Source organism: Gordionus sp. m RMFG-2023, chromosome 4 (assembly GCF_954871325.1).
Source record: "Gordionus sp. m RMFG-2023 chromosome 4, tfGorSpeb1-WG-v2, whole genome shotgun sequence".
In the NCBI taxonomy this organism is placed as follows: domain Eukaryota; kingdom Metazoa; phylum Nematomorpha; class Gordioida; order Chordodea; family Parachordodidae; genus Gordionus; species Gordionus sp. m RMFG-2023.
Window position 1 is genome coordinate 13375129 of NC_088778.1, and position 25359 is coordinate 13400487.

At 26.4% G+C, this 25359-nt stretch overlaps 4 protein-coding genes across 5 annotated transcripts; 1 reads left to right on the forward strand and 3 right to left on the reverse strand.

Annotated features, from left to right (window-relative positions):
* Positions 1-3958: 3958 nt before the first annotated feature.
* On the forward strand, positions 3959-5359 carry LOC135928640 (alpha-(1,3)-fucosyltransferase C-like). The gene has a single exon (XM_065465095.1). The coding sequence runs from the start codon at positions 3959-3961 to the stop codon at positions 5357-5359; it is 1401 nt and encodes a 466-aa protein (XP_065321167.1).
* Positions 5360-7690: 2331 nt separating this feature from the next.
* On the reverse strand, positions 7691-9888 carry LOC135928195 (uncharacterized). Of its 2 annotated transcripts, none has more exons than XM_065464581.1 (5): positions 9866-9888; positions 8878-9598; positions 8617-8833; positions 8398-8524; positions 7691-8249 (listed from the first exon to the last, which is right to left on the reverse strand). In XM_065464581.1, exons 1-5 carry the CDS (start codon positions 9881-9883, stop codon positions 8079-8081), a joined length of 1254 nt encoding a protein of 417 aa, XP_065320653.1. In that variant the 5' UTR covers positions 9884-9888; the 3' UTR covers positions 7691-8078. The 2 variants fall into 2 exon arrangements, with proteins under 2 accessions (XP_065320653.1, XP_065320652.1); XM_065464580.1 differs by having other exon boundaries at positions 7722-8249; positions 8398-8530.
* A 6253-nt stretch (positions 9889-16141) lies between these two features.
* LOC135928510 (uncharacterized) lies at positions 16142-16957 on the reverse strand. The gene is made up of 3 exons (XM_065464974.1): positions 16945-16957; positions 16776-16898; positions 16142-16609 (listed from the first exon to the last, which is right to left on the reverse strand). The coding sequence occupies exons 1-3, from the start codon at positions 16950-16952 to the stop codon at positions 16189-16191; spliced, it is 552 nt and encodes a 183-aa protein (XP_065321046.1). The 5' UTR covers positions 16953-16957; the 3' UTR covers positions 16142-16188.
* Positions 16958-18369: 1412 nt separating this feature from the next.
* Positions 18370-19235, reverse strand: LOC135928426 (uncharacterized). The gene is made up of 4 exons (XM_065464886.1): positions 19060-19235; positions 18884-19015; positions 18558-18843; positions 18370-18514 (listed from the first exon to the last, which is right to left on the reverse strand). Exons 1-3 carry the CDS (start codon positions 19077-19079, stop codon positions 18606-18608), a joined length of 390 nt encoding a protein of 129 aa, XP_065320958.1. The 5' UTR covers positions 19080-19235; the 3' UTR covers positions 18370-18514; positions 18558-18605.
* Positions 19236-25359: the final 6124 nt, after the last annotated feature.

Genomic DNA, 25359 nt, shown 5'->3' on the forward strand with positions numbered 1-25359 from the left:
TTAAAATAAAGTTAACCATTTTAAAATTGAAATTGGTGGCTCTAACTAAACTTGATATTGTTGGATTACGTTTAATAAATGCACCAAACCATCACTAGCTGTTTCAGTTATCTCTCAAGATTTAGGCATTTTTAATTTATGCTTCTTAGCCATTTGAAATGCTAACTAACGTAAATATAAATAATGTATTAAATTAAATGCCTATCTTTTTACCCCGGTCTCCCCTATTATGTTAATCTCATAAAAATCTAATTCTCAAAAATTCCATTTTGAATAGGTTTCAATATTCCAGAGTTGTTAAACGCTATTTTTAAAAGTAGCGCGCTACCGCTATAGCTATTTGTCAAAAAAAGTAGCGCGCTACCGCTTCGCTATTTGTCAAAAAAGTAGCGCGCTATTAGCTACTTTTTATAAAAAAAAATTTAGAAAAAAATGAAACAAATTTTTTTTATTTTTTTTTTGCTTTTAATGTAAATGTATAATAAATAATATATAAAAATCAACATTTATAAATATAAAAATATATTTAGTTTAGATTATAAAAAAATAAGCAATATAAATAAATATTTATTTTAATTTGTTGCATTTTAATAATAATATCATTTCAATATTATCATCCCCAAGTCTAGAGCGACGATCAGAAAGTATAAGCTTTGTTTACTAAATAATCTCTCGACACTAGCACTTGAGGGCAAGGGGGTATTTAATTTTATATATAAATTTTTAATATATGATCAAAAATATTCATTTCAATATTTTTTGATTGAAAAAAAAGATCAATTGGATTTTCTATTAAATCATCTTTAATTTCAAAAAAATTATTTGAGGATGTCTTCGTGGTAGATACTCGGCAATCTATGTTTGTTGGAGTAAGATTATTCAGCTTCGCAATTAGCCTATCGCAACCAAGGACAATGGCTGAACTGTGTCAATAATAAAATCAACAATTACTTTATCAGCCAATTTTTGTGAAATATTGGCATGTTTATTATCAGTTAATTTGGTTTAGATAGTATTTGTCTTTTTGAATGAAGATTCTCCTATACCAAATTTTTTTATATGTTTCTCTATTTCCTTATAGCAAGTCTAATAAAATAAATATTATAATGTAAAAATAACAATTTACCTTTAGGTGTTTCTTCAGGTTATAGCTACTCGATTGATTTGATGATATATTTTTTTTACATTTTAAGCACAGGAATTTGAATCCAGATTTTGTTTTAATATTTATTTTAAAAATTTTTTTCAAATCTAGGGAATGGGAAATCGTTATTAGAGCTATTAAGTACATTTTCTTCCATTGAATCTTCCATGTCTGAATCACTTTCAAGGATTTGGATATCCATGGGCGATGCCATTTTAGATTATTAACACAGATTGAAAATATAAATTAAAAATTGAAAATATATTTAAATTTCAAAATTAAATAATAAATTATAAAAATTATAATTATTTATGATATTTTATTTAAATTTTCATTTTTATACTTACATTCATTATATTTTTTAAAAATTAAATAATTAAAAAAAAAGTAGCGGCTATTAGCTATAGCTTCCAGAAAAGATAGCGCGCTAAGTAGCGCGCTACAAGTACAACTCTGCAATATTCTAACATTAAATAAATAATAATTTATAAATCAATGTACATCATTTTGAAATTAATATATTTCAACAACATTATAAAATTATTTAAATTATACTTAATTAAATATGATTCTGGTACATTAAAACTTGATTCTAATGCCTAATAATTTAACATTAATACATAAATATAATTAAATTTTATCCAATTCTTGTAAATCTATTTCTATTACAATCCAATAAAAATAAAAGAATTTAATATTAATTTATAATGAAGTCTCATAAAAATCTGCACAATTGTTATTAAAAAATTCATTTAATTTATATAGTTTAAGGTATAATCCTGATAATAGTTTTAAATCTTTTATCAAATAATCAGTTACTATTGATTCCTGTATTGGATTAAATATAGGTCTATATATATATATATCTTTCTTGAAAATTTTTATTTTTTTTAAATAAATCTGATACCTCTTAATATTTAATTTAAATATCATCATCTTAAAACCTTTCTTAGGTCCTAAAGATCATTTAAAAATTAATTTTTGGATATTAAATTATATTCAATATTTTTATATATGATAAAATGGAGATTTTTTTTATAATTTTTAATTAATATTAAGTCTGAACAATATTATATATAAAGTTATTAATGAAATGTAAAATTTTAAAAAATTACTTTTGGTAGATTAAAATTAAAATTTGCATTTGAAATTTCTCATGAGCAATTTTGTCCGAAACCTTTTTAATCCTACTCAAGCACTTAATTAAAATACATATTTGGCTTAAATTTCAAAGTTTAATAGTTTTTCAAATTATTTGAGAAAAAATTACGCCCCGGGATAACACTTTCCTCGGTCTCCCCTAAATATTTCGCAACTTTTGATATTTTTAAAAACTTTTCTTATTTCCAAATTTATTTATAATCGTGATATTCAATCAAGTTAAAAAAAGAAAAAACTCAAGCCAGGTCTAAAATTTTTAATTAAATTTTTTTTTTATAAAGTTAGATAAAAATAACAAATTGTTTTATCCTAATCCCAGAGAATATTATCATTTATTTTAAATAAAAGAAGCAAATTTTATATATTTTTTCAGAGACTTGTAGGCTTGGTCCGGGTACTCGGGTCGGGCCGTATATTTTAAATCGTCATTATTAACTATAAAAATTAAGAATAAATGTAATATATTTTTTTTTAATCCGGGCCGGGTCTGATAAAACGAAATAAATTTTTAAAAAAAATCCGGGCCGAGTCAAAAATGTTTTTCAAAAAATCTAGGGCTGGCCGTGCAAATGGTACCTCTGTAGTTCTCTGATTTTTTCAAAGGCCGGCTTGGTTTATTAAAAAAATTAAGCCCAAAGTCCAACTCAAAATTTTTAGGATTGGGTTCCTATCAGAATTTTTTATTTGAACCTAGCCTGAATTTTTTAATCGAAAATTTACCGCATTTTTTTAATTTAAATAAAATAAAAACCATTAAGGCTGTGTCCTGGTTAGATAGGCTAAACAGCTTTTAAACTAGGGCACTCTATTTTGGCTTGTATTAAGTGTTTGGTGGCATTATTTTTCGTATTTATTTGTTTTTAGGCTGCTTAGTCGAAGCTATATAGCCAGCTAAGTAATAAGTCGAAACAGGACCAGAAACGTGGATGGGCCTTAATTTTTCGATCGAACCCTGCCCAGCAGTAGAAAGAATTTTTAGGCCCAGGACCGGCTTACATTTAACATTAAAAAAAATTCCCAGCAAAAAAAATTTATTTCAGCATTTAGAATTTTTTTACTTTTTGTAAAATATCGCATTTTTTGAACAGTCCAATAAAGAAAATCGGGTCAAACCTGGATCTTTGAAAAAAACATTCGGATTGAGTCAATCGACTAACACTTTTTTAAAAAATTTCTCGGATTGGGTAAAAAAAATAATAGGTCCGAGACAGGGCTTTACTAGTATGTTATTATCATGGAGTAGGTAAACTCCTAGAGTGAGTTAAGAAGAGACGAAGGTTGTTAAGGATAAAGAAAGTATTTTTTTCTTAGCCCACCATAATGTGTTATACAAAAATGTAGATTGTAAGCGATATAGCTAACATACTATATTATCATATTTTACATGATAAGTGTTTCGTTTAATATTAAATTTTATAAGTGTTCGTTTAATGTTAAATTTTATAACATATTTTTAAATCTTATTTTTGAAAAAATAATAAAATATAAGATTGTACTTTAGTGATTATCTCTTTTATTTAATTCCCGTTTAAACTGCCAAGGCTAACAATCGGCATTTTTAGTAATAAAATCAATTTTAAAATGGTCTCAACGAATAAAGTCAGAGCTATAGTTTATGTGATCGCCGTATACTTCATTTTTTGTTTGTACAATATGTATATATTGACCCCGAACATAAATTACAATCAAACTAATTATTATATGGAAGAGTATGGTGGCGATTATGAAAATCAAATAAATAGACAATATAATAAAAAATATAAATCCTTCAATCAAGATCCAAGAAGAATTTACAAAGAATATGAACATAATAAAGAAAAATTAGTATCTAAATTTGTTAATCGATCTTTCAAACTAAAGGAAAATAAAGTCGAAAAGTTTTATTCAGATATAGGGCTAAATTTTATCAAACAATATTGTGCAATATTGGTAAGACGGCAACGTTTTATTCTACAAACCTGCTTTAATAAATTAAACTACATTGATTTTACGTCGTTTACACAAGAGGTAAAACGATTAGAAAAACCGCAAATTATCGTTTTTTGGTCAGAAAAGCAAGAATTATCGTTTATAAATCATTCATTCGAGAAATGCAAAGTTAAAAATTGTATCATAGTCCCTAACAACCCTTATTTTTTCCAATTTGCCGATGCAATTTTATTTATTCTAAAGAAGAAACAAAACAAAATATATTTTCCAGTCAATTTCCGAAAAACTCATCAAAAATGGATATTTTACGATACGGAACCACCAAATGATATGAACATTAACCAGAATTTATTTAACGGAGTCTTCAACTGGACCATGTCATATAGAAAGGATTCCGATATTCATATTCCGTGGGGATTAACCACCAAAAAATCATCTTTAACTAATTTAGAACATCAAAATATAGATTTTAATGAAGCCTACCGTTTGAGCCTTCTGATCAAAAAATCCAAAATAAAAACGAATGCTAGAACTTGCTGGTTCGTGAGCCATTGTTGGACTAAGAGTTTAAGAGAGCGCATAGCTCGCGAGCTCGGCAAATATATACCTTTAGACATATATGGAACTTGCGGAAACAAGATTTGTTCAAGCAGAACCAAAAAAAGGTGTCAAAGAATGGTAGAAAGAAATTGTAAATTCTACTTAGCTTTTGAAAATCAACTGTGTAAGGATTACGTTACAGAAAAGGCGTTTGACACATTGTCATTGAATGTAGTACCGATAGTTTATGGGGCGGTGGATTATTCTAAAGTATTACCGCCTCACTCTTACATCAATGTGTATGATTTCGACTCGATGTCAAGTCTCGCAAACTATTTGTTAATGTTAGATGATTCCCCGTCGGAATATCTATCTTATTTTAGATGGAAAAATACTTACGATATACTCAGACCTGATCCGTTTTGCGAATTATGCTCAAAACTTAATGAAAAATCAAGCCGTTTCATAGAAACCATTTATGATAGATTTGACGAATGGTGGTTTGGGCCTTCCAAAAATCCTGTTTGCAAATCTTTATATTTGAGCAGTTCAAAAATATCCAATTATTTACCAAAAAAAATCTAATTAACTAGATAGCTAGACCTAACCCTATGATTAAATATATTTTAATAATAATTTTAATATTATACTACTCCGCTTATATAAATAAACGAGGCTGCTAAATAAATTTATATTTTATACATGTTTTAATATGCAAATTTATTTATAAGCAAGCCAAATTTTACCGTGAATTAGTTGTATTTAACTATGTTTCTATTAATTATGATCTTTTTATTAACTTAGTAATAATTAACTACATTTTAATTTAATATTATGTGTGAGTATAGTTGAAAACTTGCTCTGTAGCCATTATAACCGGCACCCATTTTTAGAACTATTGTGGCGTTTTTTAGGAAATATAGCTCAGCACTTCTATACCTAAAACGAATTATTTGCTATTCGATATTCGATTCGTATTTTACGAATACGAATAACACAATTATTCGATTCGAAAATTCGAATCGAATTCGAATAAGAAAAATATATTATTCGTCGAGTAATTTTTTATCTCGAATAATTTTTTATCTCGAATAATTTTTTATCTATTATTCGATCAAATTATTCGAGATTATTCGACTAAAATAATTTATAGTATTAATATATATTGGAAAATAATCATATATAAATCATATATTATTATTAGGAATTATTTGAAATTATTTCAATTTAATAAAATCTCCTAGTAAAATAATGAAAATTGCGCCAAATTTTGAAACTCCATTTTAATTTATCTCATAATAGACCATTACTTTAGAAATTTCTTTTATGTTAGAGGTGGACGAAGAAGGTAATTTATATAACACATAACATATACAATTATAATAAACTGTTAATCCCATCACATCAAGAATGACGGGCAAACCTGATATTTCTCTTTCATTTGATGATGGAAAAATCATAAATTTGACTTTTTGCCTAGTTTTTACCACTTTATTTGTAAAATATTGCTAATGCCGTGTTATCTAAAATGGCGAGGGACATATTGTCGATACAGGGATCTTCAACCCCATGTGAGCGACTCTTTTCTGTTGGAGCTCATATGGTTACAAAATACAGAATGTCGTTAAAGGAGGAAACAATCCGAAAAACTTTATGTTTGAAAAATTGGCTGTTGTCAGATTTATCTTCTACATTATAGATATGAATATTATATTGATTTTTCCACATTGTATATAAATATATTATATATGTATGCTTCTATTTTGTCTCACTAATAAAATTTGTTTGTCTTTATCCTTAGTTAAATTTTATAAAATAAATTTTATAATAGATCTTTTTTAATTCATGGTAAATAAAATTTTCGAATCGAATCGAATAATCATTTTATTATTCATACGAATACGAATAATAAATTATTCGATTCATATTTTTGTAGGTAAAAGCACTTCAGTGCCTGGCATATTTACATCGGCATGTGCCTGTAGATGATCCGAATTAGCTGATTTTATCGATTTATTTGATTAATGGCTAATGTTTTTTTATATTTAAATATGCCCTGGACGACAATATCTCCTGAGGCAAAGTTGTTAAATGAACATGCATTAATTTTATTGCATTATATCTGTTTTCCTGTGAAATTTATGAAAACATCCATTGTTAAATTAGAAATGTTTAATTGATTCAGCAAAAATTATTTTAATTTCCATGTTTTCAATATTAAATATTTGCCTATTTATGATAATCGTATCTGACCCACAGATTTTATTTATAAATAAATTTAAATTTTGATGTAAAATTTTTAGATTATTTTAATAAAATGACAAACTATAATTCATATTTTAAAGATCAGCGTAACTACGGGACAAATTTTGATATATTGTCTTTTAAGATTTGTATTTAATATTTTTTAATAAATATAATATAAATTAGGCTTATAACCTAATCCAGTCATTTATTACAAATCCTTTATTTTTCTATAATATATTGCATAATGCTGCACGCAATTTATATTCTAAGCTACTTATTCACGTATCCTATTTTAGTAATGACAACCTAGTTTTATTAGCGCATGAGAAAAAAATAACAGAAAGAACATATTAAAATATGAAACAAAAAAGTGAGGTCTTTCTAAACAAAAATTCTAGTTACGAGCCTGGCAACTGAATAAATCTAACAATAAATCACTATTAAACAAGGCAGTAGGAATAAGTAGAGATTTATAATGTCTCCTTTAATTTTAACAATATTATTACAATCATTTTTATAGAATTATATTATACATAAAAATCATTTAAGGATTAACGCAACATATAAAATCATTACAATAATAAAATATTGCAATTAAAACTCACATGAAAAATAAATTATAGTAAAAGAAGGTATTAAAAAAGGTTTTTCATGAAAATAGAAAAAAAACTAATAAATTATTAAAACCAAAACTAAAAGAGATTATTTAAATCATGATCTTTATTCAAATAGATATTGATAAGTCAAATTTAATTATGGCAACCTTATTTATATATATGAATGAGTTTGATACTGCAAAACCTGTCCAAAATTCTCACAGCTCGGCCTATAATAGGTAAATGATATGGGATCAATAATTTTTCCAAGCCAGTCTGTACTCTTTTGGGCAGGCTTTGCAGACTTCTGATGAATACCATTAGCAATTTTAATATAACACGCATTTTATAACACTATAAATGAAATTTTATAATTATATATGAGAATATCATTATAGTCTATAAAGTAATATTTTGATAGTTAGTTTGGATAATAAAGAAGGGAAGGATATTTTTTTAAATTATAATAACGTATTGCCAAATTGAGCATTTAACTTCTGGCTCCAAAATGTTGATAATCTAAAGAGCCATTCTTGCCAATAGTAATCGGTAATTTCGTGAGGAAGATAGAATAAATCTGCAGGATCGCCACTTTGGTAAGCGATTACAATCACGGCATTTTTAATAGGACGCTTAATTATAATTTATAAATAAATTTAAAATATTTTTAAGTTTAATTTTAGACTATTATTTAAAAAGAAAGTTGTGAAATTTATTAATGTGAGAAATAAAAATATATAATAAAGTGTAAGAAATTTTTGTAAATTGTAAAAAATATACATTATAAAGGAGGTTAGGTTCAAAATTTAAAGCACCAATGTAAGCAGCAACTTGTAATGGGGTATCCATTGTTTTTATTAAATTTGGTTTTGAATTAACTGACGTTTTCCATTCTATAGCACAAATACTGTTTCTTAGATAAAATAATAATGAGATTTTTAAAAATGATATTAACAAAAAATATGATATTAATATAATAAAGAATGTTTTAAAAATTACTCATATGTCCCTAAAGCATCTACAATCCCAGTGTAACCTAGATAGGGATGGGTGACAGATTTTTCATGTATATCTAGTGTGGGAATCATGTCAAATACGTTTTGTAAACTTTTCCAATGTCCTTTATTTTGATCAGGTATTAAATTTTCATTGATAGTCTGACCTTTATACCTCTTCTCCAAAAGGGAGTGCAAATTGCTTCCATATTTTATTAAGCCTTAAAAATATATTGAACTTAATCAATGTCTTTAAAAGTTTTACTTCTATTATATTCAACAAAAGGTTTAGTTCCCATTTGTTTGATCATTTTTTTACGCCAAATAAATAATTTCATTAAGGACTCTTTACTAGCAGTTTCTCTTAAAATTGTTTTAACACTAGGAAGCTTATCAACATCATTAAATAGGTTGAATTGATCAATATTATCATTATTTTGTTCATAGAGATCTCTATTTTCTAATTTTTTATAGTATAAAGGAAATTTCTTTATAGAATCAATTAATTTAGTTATATGATCAGCATTTGAATATTTTGAAATGCAATCAAGCTTAATCAACTTTTTATCATCAATATTTTGTGATATGCCATTACTACGAAAAGATGTTTTACATGATATGTCTGAACTGATTTCATAATTTTTAGGTTCAGTTTTAAATTTTATATCATAAATTTTATGCTCACACACAATATTATCTATGTTAAATATCACTTTATCATTTATATCTACATTTAATTCTTGATCAATTATTTTACCATCTATTTTCTTCTCATTTTTAGTCAATTTACTAAGTGATAAATTAATTATATTGTTATCAGAATTTATATCTGTATATGACTTAACGTCACTTTTGATTTTTAATTTTTTATTAATTTTTGGAATTAAATTATCAATAAACTTGTCCTTTACTGCATTATAGAATATTGCAAATGTGTTAAGGTTGTTTGTATATATATACACATTTAAATAATTGAGGGATAATGCCTAAATAAGATATGTTAATAATATAATATATAAATCAAAATATTGAAAAAGCTTATTAAATTTTTGTTTTATTTATTAATCAAAATATAAAAAGCAATATAAATTAATAATAAAAGAATGCATATGACCAGAGATTACTCATTCTTTATAAAATAAATATATTCAGGTCCTCATCTAGAACTGGAAGGGGGACTGATGCAATTGTGTAATTGAATTTCAGGTAGGGGGGGGGGACTATAATTATACATTTTTATTATAAACTCTTACTTTATTATTCAAGAGCATAAACATATAAATATTTCAGCTGTTTATGAATTGAAGATAATATGTATGAAATAGTGCTTAGAAAAATTAAGAAATAGTAATAATGATACAAAAATGTTGGAAATATAAAATTCCAGCTTTCTTCTCTTTCATTTTAGTCGGTTCGATAGCGTAAATCATGACGCCCTTCAAAATGTGGGATTGAACCTAATATTATCTACATCCTAAAGAATCACTATTCTAATTTATCCGCTTGTTTTAAAATTAACAATAAGGTATCCCCCTCTATGCACACTTTCATCTTTCTTGTTCAATATCATAATGTATAAAATCATAAAAGAAGCCCTGGGAGCTGCAAATCTAATGAATATGGGTTCCAATGTTGCGATATGTGTGGAAAATCGGATAATATCATATGCTGATGATATCGCCATAGTATCTACGAGTGTTGAAGAAACGAAAAATTTGCTATACTTATTAGAAACCTTAAGTCTGAGATTGGGTCTAAAAATTAACTTTAATAAAACTTTCATTCTTCCTTCTCCAAATGCAGCCCAAAATTTAAATTTTACAATTGGAGGAAATGTGATAAAGATAGTAGACAAAATAAAATATTTAGGCGTTATGTTCGACAATAGGGGATGCTGTAAAGAAGAGTTGAAAATAAGAATACAAAAAGCGAAAGGGACATTTTATAAATATATGAAAATTGTAAAACCAAAGAGATTTCTGTGTACACCAGACTCCGAATTTTCAACTCTATTATAATTCCTATATTATTATTTGGAGGGGACTTATGGAAATCAATAAAACAGAGAATAGAAGACTGCAATCATTCATAAATAACTGACTCCGAACTATAAATGAAATCTTTTACCCAAAAGTGATATCAAATAATAATCTATGGAGAATATCATAACATATCCGAATTCATATCATCTTAAAGAAACGTCGTATCCAATTCCTATCTCACATCATTAGGAACTCGGACCATAATCTAGTTCACGATGCCATTACATGGCTCTACACTTATAATAAGAAAGAATACACAAAATATAAATCTTTATGGTATTAATTATAAAACTATAAAAGATGTAATGGAACTAAACTTAAATATGAAACAATTTATCAAATTAAACAACTGTAAAAATTATATAAAAAAGCTTTTCAGGATTAAGGATAGATATTTTAAATGAAAAATCTCTGGGCTTGATTAAAATTTATAACGTTAATCTCAACTAGTATTTTCTAAACCATAGTATGTGCTGCTATAACTAAGGACAACCCGTAATTCACTTGGTATGTTCTTTAAATTTTAATTTTTCATAGTAAAAATTCACGGCTTTAACTAAAAAACTTAAATTTAAAATCAGCCACAACTCACCTTTACAGTAATTAACTTATACTGCAGTTCTTGGGCATAGGCCCTTTTTTCTGCCCCACCCTTTTTCTTAAATAAACCCTATGGACGTCTGTAACATTTTTCGAAATGTTGCGCGTACAAGTACGTGCTGCTTGCCCACAAACGTGTAGAGGGCTCTTCATATTTTTTTAACTTTACACCCCAATTAACTTATGTTCCAATTAGATCGAAATGAGGAAAACCTAGCATAGCTCTGTTGTTAATTCAAAGTCAGAGGGCATATGCGCTATATATCACGTATCAAGTAAATAGAAAACTGATAAAACATGGTGGTAGTTTAAGTAATCATTTTTTCTCACAGTTTATTCAATGTCAAATATTATTTTCTACATATAAGTTATAATAATATTTTTCACATCTAAGATATAATATAAATAATTCTTATTTTTTTTAGAATGTCCTTTATTTTAAAAAACAATTATTACATTTCCTCAAAAATATTTTAAAGTTAAATTTCCTGAATAAATCTATTTAGGGCATAATTTCAGCCAAATCCCTTTTTTTAAAAAATATTGAATAAAATTATTTAATAATAATTTATAAATACATTCCAATGAAAAAATTGGCAGTAAAATTAAATATACTAATGTTTCTGTTTCAGATAAAATGAAGGGCATACAAATTAGGCTGTTCTAGATCCAAGTGTCGAAAACCCCATTCTGTTCAGGCATTTTGCAGTTTCCATTTTCCTGTAGTAAAAGAAATCTAGGAAATAATTATATTCAGCAAGTTATGTGTCTTATTTGTTTCTGAACATTTCATACAATCTAGAAATTTTTCAATCATAGTTATTATATAGTAGAGATAAATTGAATAGGTTTTTTTTAATTGATAAAATTTTCTTATATCCAATAGTGTTTAAGATTTTAAATGTAAGAAAATAATCTAAATTTTCGGGAGATAAAATTGTAGTAATGTGGAAAGTACACATATATGGTTATTATTGATATTATGGAAATATATGTAAGGATTTATTATATTATTTGTATATTATGAATTAGTATATTCGTTAATTAGATATGTTTTATTATGATTATATATCTTTATGATTAATTTAATATTAGGTGAAGACAGGGGCGTCGCTAGCCTTTACATCTCAGGGGGCTCAACTAAAAAAAATTTTATGGGGGGGGGCTTCGCCCCTCATGTCCCTCAACCCGCTTTTGCCCGGCCTTCGGTCGGGTTTTATATAAATATATTGTACTTTATAAAATTTGTTAACTCTGAACAATTATTCTGATTTTCATATTTTGTCATTTATTATATTATGCACACAAAATAAACTGGCATATAAATATTTAAAACAATACAAGACATTTCTAAAAATAATATTTTTTTAATACAAAATCTATTTATTACATTATAAAATATTTTCGATTGCATATATAAAAAAATTTTGCGTCTAAATAATTACAAGTGATAAAAAAGATTTATTTATTCATACATATGCCTCAATTGACAATAGTTTTTAAAAACCACATAATGCAATAATATAAATCTTAGCGACTTACAATGACAAAGATTATCAAACTAATATTAACTCTCTGTTACCATTTTATACAATGTTTTATAGAATGGATTAATAAGGAAAAATTTATAGGCCTAAACCAAATCAACAATTCTTGAAGAAGAGAGTATACAATCCAAATCATAAAACTCAGGCGCGTATGCAGGAATTTGGTCTGGGGGGGGAGGGGGGGGGACAATAAATTTTTTAAAGAAATATTATTGTTTTTTTTAAATATTAAGCATAAATTTATTAGAACTAATAACTATTTCTAATACTCAATTTTAAATTAATGTAAATTATAAAGATTATATGTATAAACCGTTATATAAAAAACTATAAAATAAATGTGAATTAAATTAAACGGATATAACTGGCGGTATAGAAAAACTATAAAATAAATGTGAATTATAAAAAATAAATGTAAATTATAAAATATAAAATGAATATAATTACTATATGAATCACTTAAATGACCCAAAATAGAAATATGAATTTTTTGAGCCTTTAAAATTTATATATATCAAAAATTTAAATGTTCGAAATATAAATTAATACACAAAATGTTTCTTAGGAATAATTGTATTTTTTATGTTATATATTTACATGTAAAATCCAATCTTCGTTAGGATTGAGCTAATTTTTCAATTATCTCATCCTTGCTCGTCGTCAAATGCCTATGAATATTCAAAAGATCCAAACCTTTCAATCTACTTTCAGAAGTTATACTTCTTGGTATGTTTTTCAGAGACCTGGGGGCCGGACCGTATTTTAATTTTTTAGATATACCCGGGCCGGGCCTGAATTTTTTACAAAAACACCCAGGCGAGGCCTGAAAATTTAAAAAAAATATCCGGGCCGGGTTGTATATTTTAAAATAGCCTATATTTGAAATAGTTATTATTAGCTATAAAAATCAAAAAGAAATATAATTTATTTTTAAAAAATACGGGCCGGGCCTTAAATTTTATTTTAAAAAAGCTGGGGCTGGCCTAATTTTTTTTTAAAAAAATCCGAACCGGGCCGTAAAAAATTCTAAAAGAAAATCCAAGCCGTGCTCTGCAAATGGTACCTCTGCAGCTTTGTAAAGAAAATGCTCTCTCATTAGTTTACTAATGGGAAGAGTTGCTAATATATATAAACCCTTTTAATACATTGGCATTGGGAATATAATCTAAAATGTGTTTAAAATGCAAAAGCATTTTTTGGGACTATATCACCCACAGTTAATTTTATAAACATAATTATTCAGCTAATAAAGCATCATAAGATACTTTAACATCTTCATGATAAAAATCTAACAAATATTTTTTTTTCTATCACCTTCTGAAAAAGGTTGGTAAGGCTTTTGTGGAAGTAATCAGTGTTGTTAAAATAGCGCGCTACTATAGCGCGCTACTTTTTTCAGTAGCGGTAGCTTTAGCTGGCTACTTTTTTTAGAAAATAGCGATAGCAGTAACTCGCTACTAATTTGCGCTACTTCGCTACTTTCAATTTAACACAATAAATACATCTAAAAATTATTAAAATATATTTTTTATTAAATCAAAAATTATAATCCTTTTATTTTATTTTATTTAATTATGAAATTTAAATTTATATTTAAAAATATACATTATAAATCTAGTTAGCATTATAAATCTAGTTATTAAAAATGTGTGAGATTGTTGAAGATAGTGAAATTTCTCTGGAAAATGAGAAAAATATAGATTATCCTTTACCAAAATTCAAAAAATACTTTAATCTTGAAGAAAAAATTACTACTAGATATCTGTTTCGATGCAAGAAAATTTTGCCAACCACTGATAGAGTCTATGCTAAAAGGCATTAAGAAAAGGTCAAAACTATATTTTTATTTTCTATTATACAATTATATAAAATGAATGATTTATTGCTTGATTAGCCATATTTAAATTGGCTTAATTTACAACTCAATATATAAGGCCACTTCCAAACACGACGTTTTTTCAATCCGAGGCACGTTTTCGCAATATTTTTTACTTCCAAACAGCAACGATTTATATTTTACAGCTGATTTTTTAAAAATGATTCTTATAACTAGATATTTTAATATGAGACATTATAAAAAAAAACGAAAAGTAAGTATAATTTATAAAGAAAGAGATCTGTATATGATCTATATCAATTTAAATGAGAATTTAAATGATTCGCAATTCTTTCACTATCTTGGATTATCTAGGAATGTTTTCTATTATATACTTAACAAAATTGAAACTAAAATTATACATAAACAAACAAATGCAAAAACAACAATATCTCCTGAAAAGAGATTATTTGTTACTTTAAGGTAATATATTTAGTTATTAATATATATACAAACCATTTAAGATACTTAAGAACGGGCCTTAATTATTCACAACTATCTTATAGTAGCAGAATAAGCAAAAGTTGCATTGCTACTATCATTCCAGAGGTATGTGATGTTATATGGAAAACTTTAAAAGATATTCATATGCCAATTCCAAATAGAGAACATTGGGAGAAGGTATTATAAATTTAGATTGCCCAAGAATATTTTGAAAAACATGGATTTCCAAACTGCCTTGGCTCATTGGATGGTAAGCACATAAGAATAAAAAGTCCTGCAAAATCTGGAACCCTTTTTTATAATTATAAATCTTTCAAATCTATAGTGTTAATTGGTTTAGCAGATAGTAATTGCAAATTTATATATATAGATGTAGGATCTTATGGAAAACAAAGTGATGGTGGCACTTTCAGAAATAGTAGTTTATATCAAAGTAAATTTTTAATGTTAATAAATAATTTTTAATTATTTTAGAATTAGAAAGTCAAACACTTTATATTCCTCCTCCTAAACCTATGCCAAATAATATCATTGCTCCACATGTAATTATTGCTGATCTAGCCTTCCCACTAAAAAATTATCTAATGAAACCTTATCCTACGAAGAATACCAGCCCAGAAGAAAAATATTATAATTATAAATTAAGTAGTGCTAGAATGTGCATTGAATGCACATTTGGCATAGCTACTGCTAAATTTGCCCTACTTTCTAAAGCTATAGTGTTCAGTTGAAAATGCTGATAAAATTATATCTACAATTACTCTTTTACATAATATTATTATTGATTATGATAAAATAGAATATACACCTAATATTTTACCTATTACTGAAAATTTAGGGATCAGTAGATCTTTAAATGCTTCAAGTTCTAATTCAAGAGAAATTAGAGAATTATTTAAAGACTATTTTAATTCTTAAATATATGTTTAATTTAACATTTTATCATTATATATTAAATAAATAAATTACTTTTGTATGTGTATACAAATTAATAAATTACTTTTGTATGTGTATATAAATTAATAAATTACTTTTGTATGTGTATATAATACATAACTATTTAAACATCAACATTTTCCTATAATATTATTTATATAATTATAAATAAGAGTTTGCACATTAATTTTCATGGTGTCCTTAACTTCATTTGGCACCTTCATTACATTATCAACCAAAGACAGGCACCATAATCTATCTGGGTCATTATCAATTTCTAACATTTTGTCAAAATATCTTTCCATTAGGTCTTTTGTTACTCTAGCCCTTTTTACAGGTCTTACATTCTCTATATTATCTGTGATATTATTTAGTGTCTTTCTTGGTGTGGTGGAAGTAGTAAGAAATGATAGTGAATCATACCATTTCCATTGAGTGCTAGCTTTTGCAGCATCCCCTGAATGCACTTCTTCTCTCTTTCTCTTTTCCTTTAAATAAGAATCCCTCAAATTCTTCCATTTTAATTTACAGACATTTGGCGATGAATCAAGCCTGGTAAATAATAAAGGATAAAAAATAATTTTATTTAAATAAAGATATAAATTTTTAAAATTCATATTCCATGCTTACTAATAAATAGTATCTAATTAAAAAGTCTGTTAATTAAAAAGTATTATTATAAAATAGTCAATATTTTTAATATAAAGTCTTGTTCTACTTTTTAGCACATAAAGTCCATAGTTCATCTACTAATAATCTATTAAAATAATTATCATTAGATTGGTTCCATAAATCGTCATGATCTTCTACAAAATTTATCAATTCAGATACAAAATTTCCTCTAAAATCATTTCATTTATTGAATATTAACGTTAAAAAAATAATACTTATTCATTTCAATTGTATCAGACGCCATTTAATCGTTAAAAAAAATCAAGCTAGTTTGTTATTAAAATAATCGCAAAATCGTAAGCATGAAAAAATCGTTTGGTTTGGAAGAACACATCTATTATAGTGCGTACAAATTGTGCGTTGCAACGCAGCGTTTTAAAACGCTTATAAAAAAACGTAAACGCAGCTATGTATAAATTGATGCGTTAACTTTTATTTTTTCAATATGAAACATTTAAATTTAAAACAAAAAAAATTACTTGCTTTCTATTTACTACAAAGAAATAAAGGAAGGAAGAAGAGCAAGACATCCAACATATTTGTTAAAAGAAATCTTTTTTCAGAATATATTAATATTAAAGGCGATTTAACACATTCGCAATTTTATAACTATACAAGAATGAGAAGATCAACATTTTCTTATATACTGGAGCTCATATACGAGGACAGGTGGAATAGTCAAAAAATTTGACATTCTAAGTAAGCCAATAGAAATAGGACTACCTAGCATAGAGATAGTGATAAAGGCTATTTGCATCCTACATAACATCATACAAAGAAGGATCAGCTTCCATTGATGATATAGGTAATACTAATATTTAAATTTAAATAAATATATAAAAATCATATTTATATATATTTTTAAAATTATATTATCATCAATACAGATCCTACATTGGCTAACCTTACAACAAGGCCATTTTTGGCAAGCAGGGAAAACAACTAAAGCTCACAGGAATCTAAAATCATTAGGGATAAATTTAAAAATTTTATAAATTCTTAAATTTTTATATTATAATAAATTTATTTATATTACTATTATAATAAATTTATTTATATTACTATTATAATAAATTTATTTATATTTATATTATAATAAATTTATTTATATTACTATTATAATAATTTTATTTATATTACTATTATAATCAATTTATTTATATTACTATTATAATAAATTTATTAATATTAAATAAAATTTGAATAAAGTATTGATCATGAAATAATTTTAAGTTTAGTTATATATTTGTAAGCTTAGTGTTAATTGTAATAGATTAAATGAAGTGGGATCCAAAGTTGAGGATTAATAATGGGGATGAAGGTTGTAGACTAGATTTATATATATATTAAACTTAACAATGCAAATATTTTAAATTGCCCTCAATCATAAGAGTGAAAAACTTTAGCCAGTATAAATAATTACAAATATTAATCATGTTTTGCTATATATTTATGCAATCTTATTTATATTTTTAAAATTACATTTTAGGAAGAAGTTAACACATAATTATCCACTACTAATTATATAAAAATTTTATTAATAACAATATATCAAAAATTAACACATAAACTACTAATTATATAAAAATTTTATTAATAACAATATATCAAAAATTAACAATATAACAAATATAAATATAAAAATTATATAATAGTATTAAAAGTTTCTGTTGGTTGTGTTCTATTGATCTTGATTATTTGCATTAGTTTTAAAACCTGTTTTAAAAAAAAATCTTCATCTGAATTGTAGCCTTCCATTGTATCAACTAGGCTATCCAAAAAAGTCTATATAAAAGATAAATAAATTATAGATAAAAATAAGAATTACTGGATGCTAGATGACTTTTTTCCCAATACATTCATCAGAATTTGCAAATCATTTTTTGGCAGGTTTCCTTGTTGGAGGAGGGGATTCCTGGAAGTTACTGACAGTAATGTCAGCAACAGTGGATTGCATGAAATTAATATATTTCTTATACTTGTATTCATGCACCCCTCCTCTAGATCCGGATAGACTGTCTAATTTTTCTTTGCTCAGTTGATACTTGAAATTTCTTAAACGCTTTTTTAAGTAGTTAACACTACAGTCATAATCAGGATATTCTTCTGATAATCTAAAAATAAAATTATTAATAATATAATATATTATTTAACTTAATTCCTATGATGGAAAGATGTTCCATCACAACGAATGTCTTCTTGTGATCAGGATGCGCCTGATTCCATATAATCTCTTCTGGTTCCAACATTTCTGCAAACCTCATTGTGATTTGGTCATTCCATGATCTAACATAATTAATATATGATGATTTAAAGATAATTATACTTACATTTTTGCTGGTGAATTCATTTCTCCACTTCAAAAAAATTTAAAAACGCAAGCAGGTTTACGTTTTGAAAAAAATAATTTAAATGAAAAACGGAAATGTGTTCAATTTGAACGAATACATTTAAAATGCATTGCTTGCGTTTTGAAACACAGCGTTGCAACGCACAATTTGTACGCACTATTAAGCTTAATTTGTTATTTATCGCTTTGAAAAAACGTCGTGTTTGGAAGTGGCCTTAGGAATTATATTTAATTTTCACTAAATTTTAGCAGACAATTTTTTTTATTAGAATTTTTTGCATATCAAATTATATAATTAAAATTGCTAAATTAAATTAATTGTTTGATTATAATGTACTTTTATAAAATTAAATAAGTTTGAACTGTAATACCTAACGAGATGTAAATTAATAAAACATAATCATTTATAAATTCTTTTTTTTTAAATTTTAATATTTATGCAAAAAGAATTCAATATTTTCGAGCAAGTAAATAATTTTTTTTTTAATAAAACTATATTCTTTGAATTATAAATAATTAAACGTAAAATGAGGTAAATGTTATAATCTAAAAGATTTTAGTCTTTTTTGTCATTCCTTCCATTTGTTGAATATTTATTTTAAAAAGAAATTATTTTTGTTTTAAAAAATAAAATTATGGATATATGGTAAAAATAAGGGGAAAACACATTAATAGTGAAACAAAAGCTCTAATAATTGACGCATTAAAAAAGGATAGTATCAAAAATATGGCATCATGTTTTAAAGTAAGCTATAAGACAGTGACAAATATTATATACTAATCTCAAAAATAGAATTAAATATAGTTTGCCCAAAGAAGGTTCACGTGCATGCAAGAAATTAAATCAAGAACATAAAGAATATATAGTAATTTGTATAAATTTGGATTGCACTTTATCTTTAAAAAGGTTATATGAAATGATTAAAGAAAGATATGATGTGGAAATATCAAAAAATACGGTTTCAAGGTTACGCTCAGGATTATTTAGATTTAAAAGAGTATCACTACGTTCAGTTAGAGAAAATATCAAATCAAATATCGAGATTTGCAAAGAATACGCGATTGGTTTGTAGAAGTAGCCTTTATGAAAGAAAAATATATATCGATGAGAGCGGGTTTTCAATATCAATGAGGTGGTTATATGGATATTCACAAATAAATAAAAAGATTAAAAATGTTCAAGGGTTAAAGACAATGAATTATACTATCATTGCTGCTCTCACAATTGCAGGAATATTTAGATTCGAAGTTCCTAATGGCCCCTGCAACGCTATATATCCACAAACTTTATATACTAATAGAAAGTTAAAATTTCAAAACATCTATTTTACTAGATGGTTATGGCTATCATACTCTATTCTAAACACTGGAGCTTATTGCAAAATATGTATCCTGTTTAGCCCAAGATATGATGAAAGAATTAGTTAAGCTTAACTAACCTGTTAAGACTCCAATCAATAATAAAAAAGATGCTGGAGAAATCTATGACAATCTTCAAAAAACAAATTATTACAAAAGTTGTGAACTGATGATTTCTTCAAATTAATTCAAAGTGGGGATATGATTCCCATTTCATCACATATTGATAAAAATAGGATTAAAATAGCAGAAGAAAATAGATGTAAGATCAAACTAACTGTTGAGACCATTCTATATTGTGGATTGCAGGGCCTAGCATTACGTGGCCATTTGGATTCAGGAAGCCTGAATACTAATGACAATGAAGGTAATTTTCGTGATCTTGTAAAATTTAGAGCATTAGGGGGTTCTGCATTATGGAACACCCCAAGCGACAAAATATTTTAAACAGAATTATTTTTGAAACTCCATGTCCAACAAGGAGAAAGAAATTGCAAAAATCTTGTCCAACGAGATGGAGTCTTCGTCATCAAGCAGTAACAGCTTTTATGAAGTTAAAAGAGACGATTATGAATGTTCTTACTGAAATATTACAATGAAAGAATTATTTCCTCAAAATCAAGCAAATATTGTATTTAATACTTATACCATTTTCTCATTAGAATGTATAAATTATTCAATTATACAACTATTTTATGTAATACTTTTCAAAAACATGACATTGACTTGATTGAGACGACGAGAATAGCGGAGAGCATTTTATTAGAACACAAGGAAATTAGGGCTAATGTTGATAAAGTTCATATTTTATATGTTATTGTTGAGTCAAAAGCAGAGCTATATGAGTTTAATATTTGTCTCTCTCGACTTGCAGCAAGGCAAGCTCGTCTTCAAACATTAATATAGGGTCAGTAGAAGAGTATTATAAAATAAATGTATTTACCCCTTTCTTAGAGACATTTATAACCCAAATAAATGAACGGATTTTAATTCATTAAGCAGCACTTGCCAATTGTAGATATGATTTCCACAAAAGCCTTCCCAACCTTTTTCAGATGGTGATAGAAAATAAAAAAAATATTTAGCAGATTTTTATCATGAAGATGTTAAAGTATCTTATTATGCCTTATTAGCTGATTACCAACTATGGTATAAAAGATTAATTATGGTTTATATAGTCCCATAAATGCTATGGATGCTTTTTCAAACATCTTTTAGATTATTTTCCCAGTATTAAAATAATTATATATTATATAATTAGCGCATCTTTCCATCAATACTGCACCTAATGAGAGAACATTCTCTTCTTTAAGAAGAATAAAAACATACCTAAAAAGTACAACTTCTGAAAGTAGATTGAATGGTTTGGCCTTTTTGAATATTCATTGGCATTTTACCCCAAGCACGGATGGGATAATTGAAAAATTACCTCAATCCCAACGAAGATTGGATTTTACATTATAAATAAATAAATATGCTTCTTCCTCTATTACGCGACATATCAATAAATGTTTTGTCTTTAAAGGGCCCTTAATAAATTAAAAAAAATTTTTTTTAAACCTTATAAAAAATTTCAGTGTGTGTATTTAATTACACAATGCGTGTAAAAAGTATCATATTTTTTCAATTTCAAACCTATTACAAAATAAAGAAATATAATTTTATTATTTGATAAATAATGTAATAAAACAAATTTATATTAATTTTCATGAAATAATTTAAAACAATCGTTTTTTGTAGTAAAATATAATGATACACTATATTTGGTACAAATAACTTTCGTAATCAATTTACACCCAGGGTTTTTGCATCGAGCCTTTTTACTATATTTTGGCCGTGCTATTAAATCCTGTCTTATTTCTTTGTGAATAATAAGACTTATCGGCACTTTGCTAGATTTTTCTTTACATTAGGTGTCAATTGATATTTGTTTTTTACGTTCATATTTTTGTTACATTTACAGAGTATCTGCTATTGAAATTCTAAATATTAATAATGCTATCTGTTCTTTTACCGTACCTTTAAAGCTATAAGATCTCGCCTATACATTAACCAAGATTTATGAGCATCATATCAAGTATATTGAATACTATACGGTGATGCCATTTACGTGATCTTATATGAATCCATGCTCCATCTTTTAGAATTCTTTTTCAGTTGGAAACTGGCAAGTATAAATTTTATTAGCTCTCGCTGTAGTAACCCTTTTTAGCGAGTAATACTTGAAGTTCTATGCCACAGAACCAATTACCCAATTTAAAATTAAAATGTAGTGGTACCAATAGTTGAAATACCGCATTTCCGCTAGAATCAACATCTGCTGATCTTGAATCAAGAATTACCTCATCTGACGAAATACTAAGGTTAGAATCAGAACTATCTTCTGGAATACAGTACATTTTGACTATAGATAACAAATAAAGAACATTTAATAATATAAAAAAAATAATCAAAAAAGCCCAAATTCATATTGCATTTGTGCACATTATATATCTGGGTACACGTACCTTAAAATTTAAATTTTATATACTATTAATGAATATAATAATATATTTTTATATAATACATTTCTTTTACCTTTATTTAATAGGATTTTTAACTTCATGTTCCTTAAAAATTTGTTGACATAATTTATAAAATCGGAAAAATGCAAATATTCGAAATGTAAACTATGTATTTTCGAATTTTTATATTGAAAGCACTCTTTCAATTTTAACAAAATTAACTATATAGAAATAAATAAAATATATGTGTATCTATTATACATCATGTGTATTAAACTTAAAAATATTTATATTAAAATTTATACCTTTTTTATAGTATGTATTAGTGTTGTTAAAAGTTACTTTGAAATAGTTACTAGATACATTGGTAAAAATATAACTAGTTACAGTTATATTTCAAAAGCAACTTTACTAAATAAGTTACTTTATACATCATTCATAAACGCATTATTTATTTACTGAACGCATTTATTTAATATAAAGAAATTAGGATATAATAATTATAATCAATTATTTGAAAAAAAAAATATACAATTAATTTATATAAAAATAATAATTAAACCGATATCAGAAAAGGAATATATTTATTAGAGACCTGCAGGTCTGGCCCTAAGCCCGGCCCGGGTATACAGGCCAGAACGTATTACAATTTTTTAAATATACTCAGGTCGGGCCTGAATTTTTTTTTTTTTAAATATCCGAGCCTAATATATTTTTAAAAAATCCGGGCCGGGCCTGAAAATTTTTCTTATTAGTAACTAATGATTACTAATTTAGTAGTTGTTTCAAAAATTATTTAATTCTAAAATAATCTAAGTCTTTGTCGTTCCTTATACTAAGTTCTATGATCTAATTTAGTAAAATTTAAAAAAAATACATTTATATGAAATTCCATAATATTACCAGAAACTTGAGGGCAAAAAATATGTAATATATTGTGGTAAATAGGTAAAGAAATATAATATTAAAAAATAGGTTTATTAATTGAATTTGTTTACAAAATTATGAAACCCAGCAAAGTAACAATTTAAGAAAAGAAAATCTATTTGGACGGGAAATTATATTATTGTTGCATACCCTTTGTGAACACAATCAAACATTTAAATAAAATTTTAAATTATAAATTTTAAAAAAAGTTTATTTTAAAATTAATTTATCACACCCTTGAATCGGACTGCCCACCTGAAAATTTTATTGTAGTGAACAAAACTAGCTTTACCCAGGTTCACCCATTGGAGGTATAAGTGCTATATTTCATTTCAGAGATGAATTTCTTGTCAAATTCAATAGAATGAAAAATATTTTAAAACATTTACCTGCTCATCAAGTTTTTATTTAATTAAATATTTTTTATTCATTCCTAAAATTTTACATGTCATTCGTTTTTCAACAATTTTCATGTCCCTTAAAATATTATTAGACCTTGAGGGTTATTATAAATACTCTCAATCTATTTTAAATAACAAATTCTCTTCACTCTTCAGTATGCAAGCTGCCCTTCCACCAAAGCTAGGTAGTAGGTATCCATTCCCCCATATCCTTAAGCATTTCAGCCTTTTTATCCTCAGTTGCTAAATGGAGACTTGGATACTATCGAATCCACATCATATGGCAGCATTAAACCTCTGGAGTAAAGATTCTCCAAGCCGCTCATATCCAAATTTAAGACAAAGAGACTGGAATTAACCATTGATACAGCATTGCGTTCAAAGAAAATCTCCATCGCTCTTTCTCTCCTTAAACCCAACCCCGAGTATACAGAATGACAACAAACTCTTTTACTGGATCAAATAATTCCAGCCTCAGCCATATGCCTTCTTAGCTACGAATGGTTAGAAACTATACCTAGTTCTAATTTAGGCTTGTTTATTAACCAACTAAGAACTTAGAATAGCTATAGGTCTTCGTTTAAATCGTAACGCCGCCATCATATGCCCCTTGTGAAACTCATATCGTTAGCCTTAGACAACCCCCCCCCCCCCCATACTGTCGTTTTTCAAAGGGTAAATTATCCAGGCACTATGCCATCAATTCGATCATTAATAGGATCTTGAAATCTGCAAATATTCCTTCTATACTGGAACCCTCTGGCTTCAGCTCTGATGGAATGACGCCAGTACCTTGGAACCAAGGTATACCCCTCACTCGGGATTATACATGTGTAGATAGTTTTGCCAGATCTTTTTATTTCAACTCTATCACGAAAGCTGAAAATACAAAAACAAATAAATATAGCCACCTCTCAGAACCTGTGGATCATTTGGACCCCAAGACCTAAAATTGTTCAAAACAATAGGGCAAAGGTTACGTTTAATCACAGGTGATCCAAAAAAGGCTTCTACTTAGGACAAAATATCAATCAAAATTTGTCGATCCATGTCTATACATGGGTCATTAAGCCCCGCCGACCAAACCTA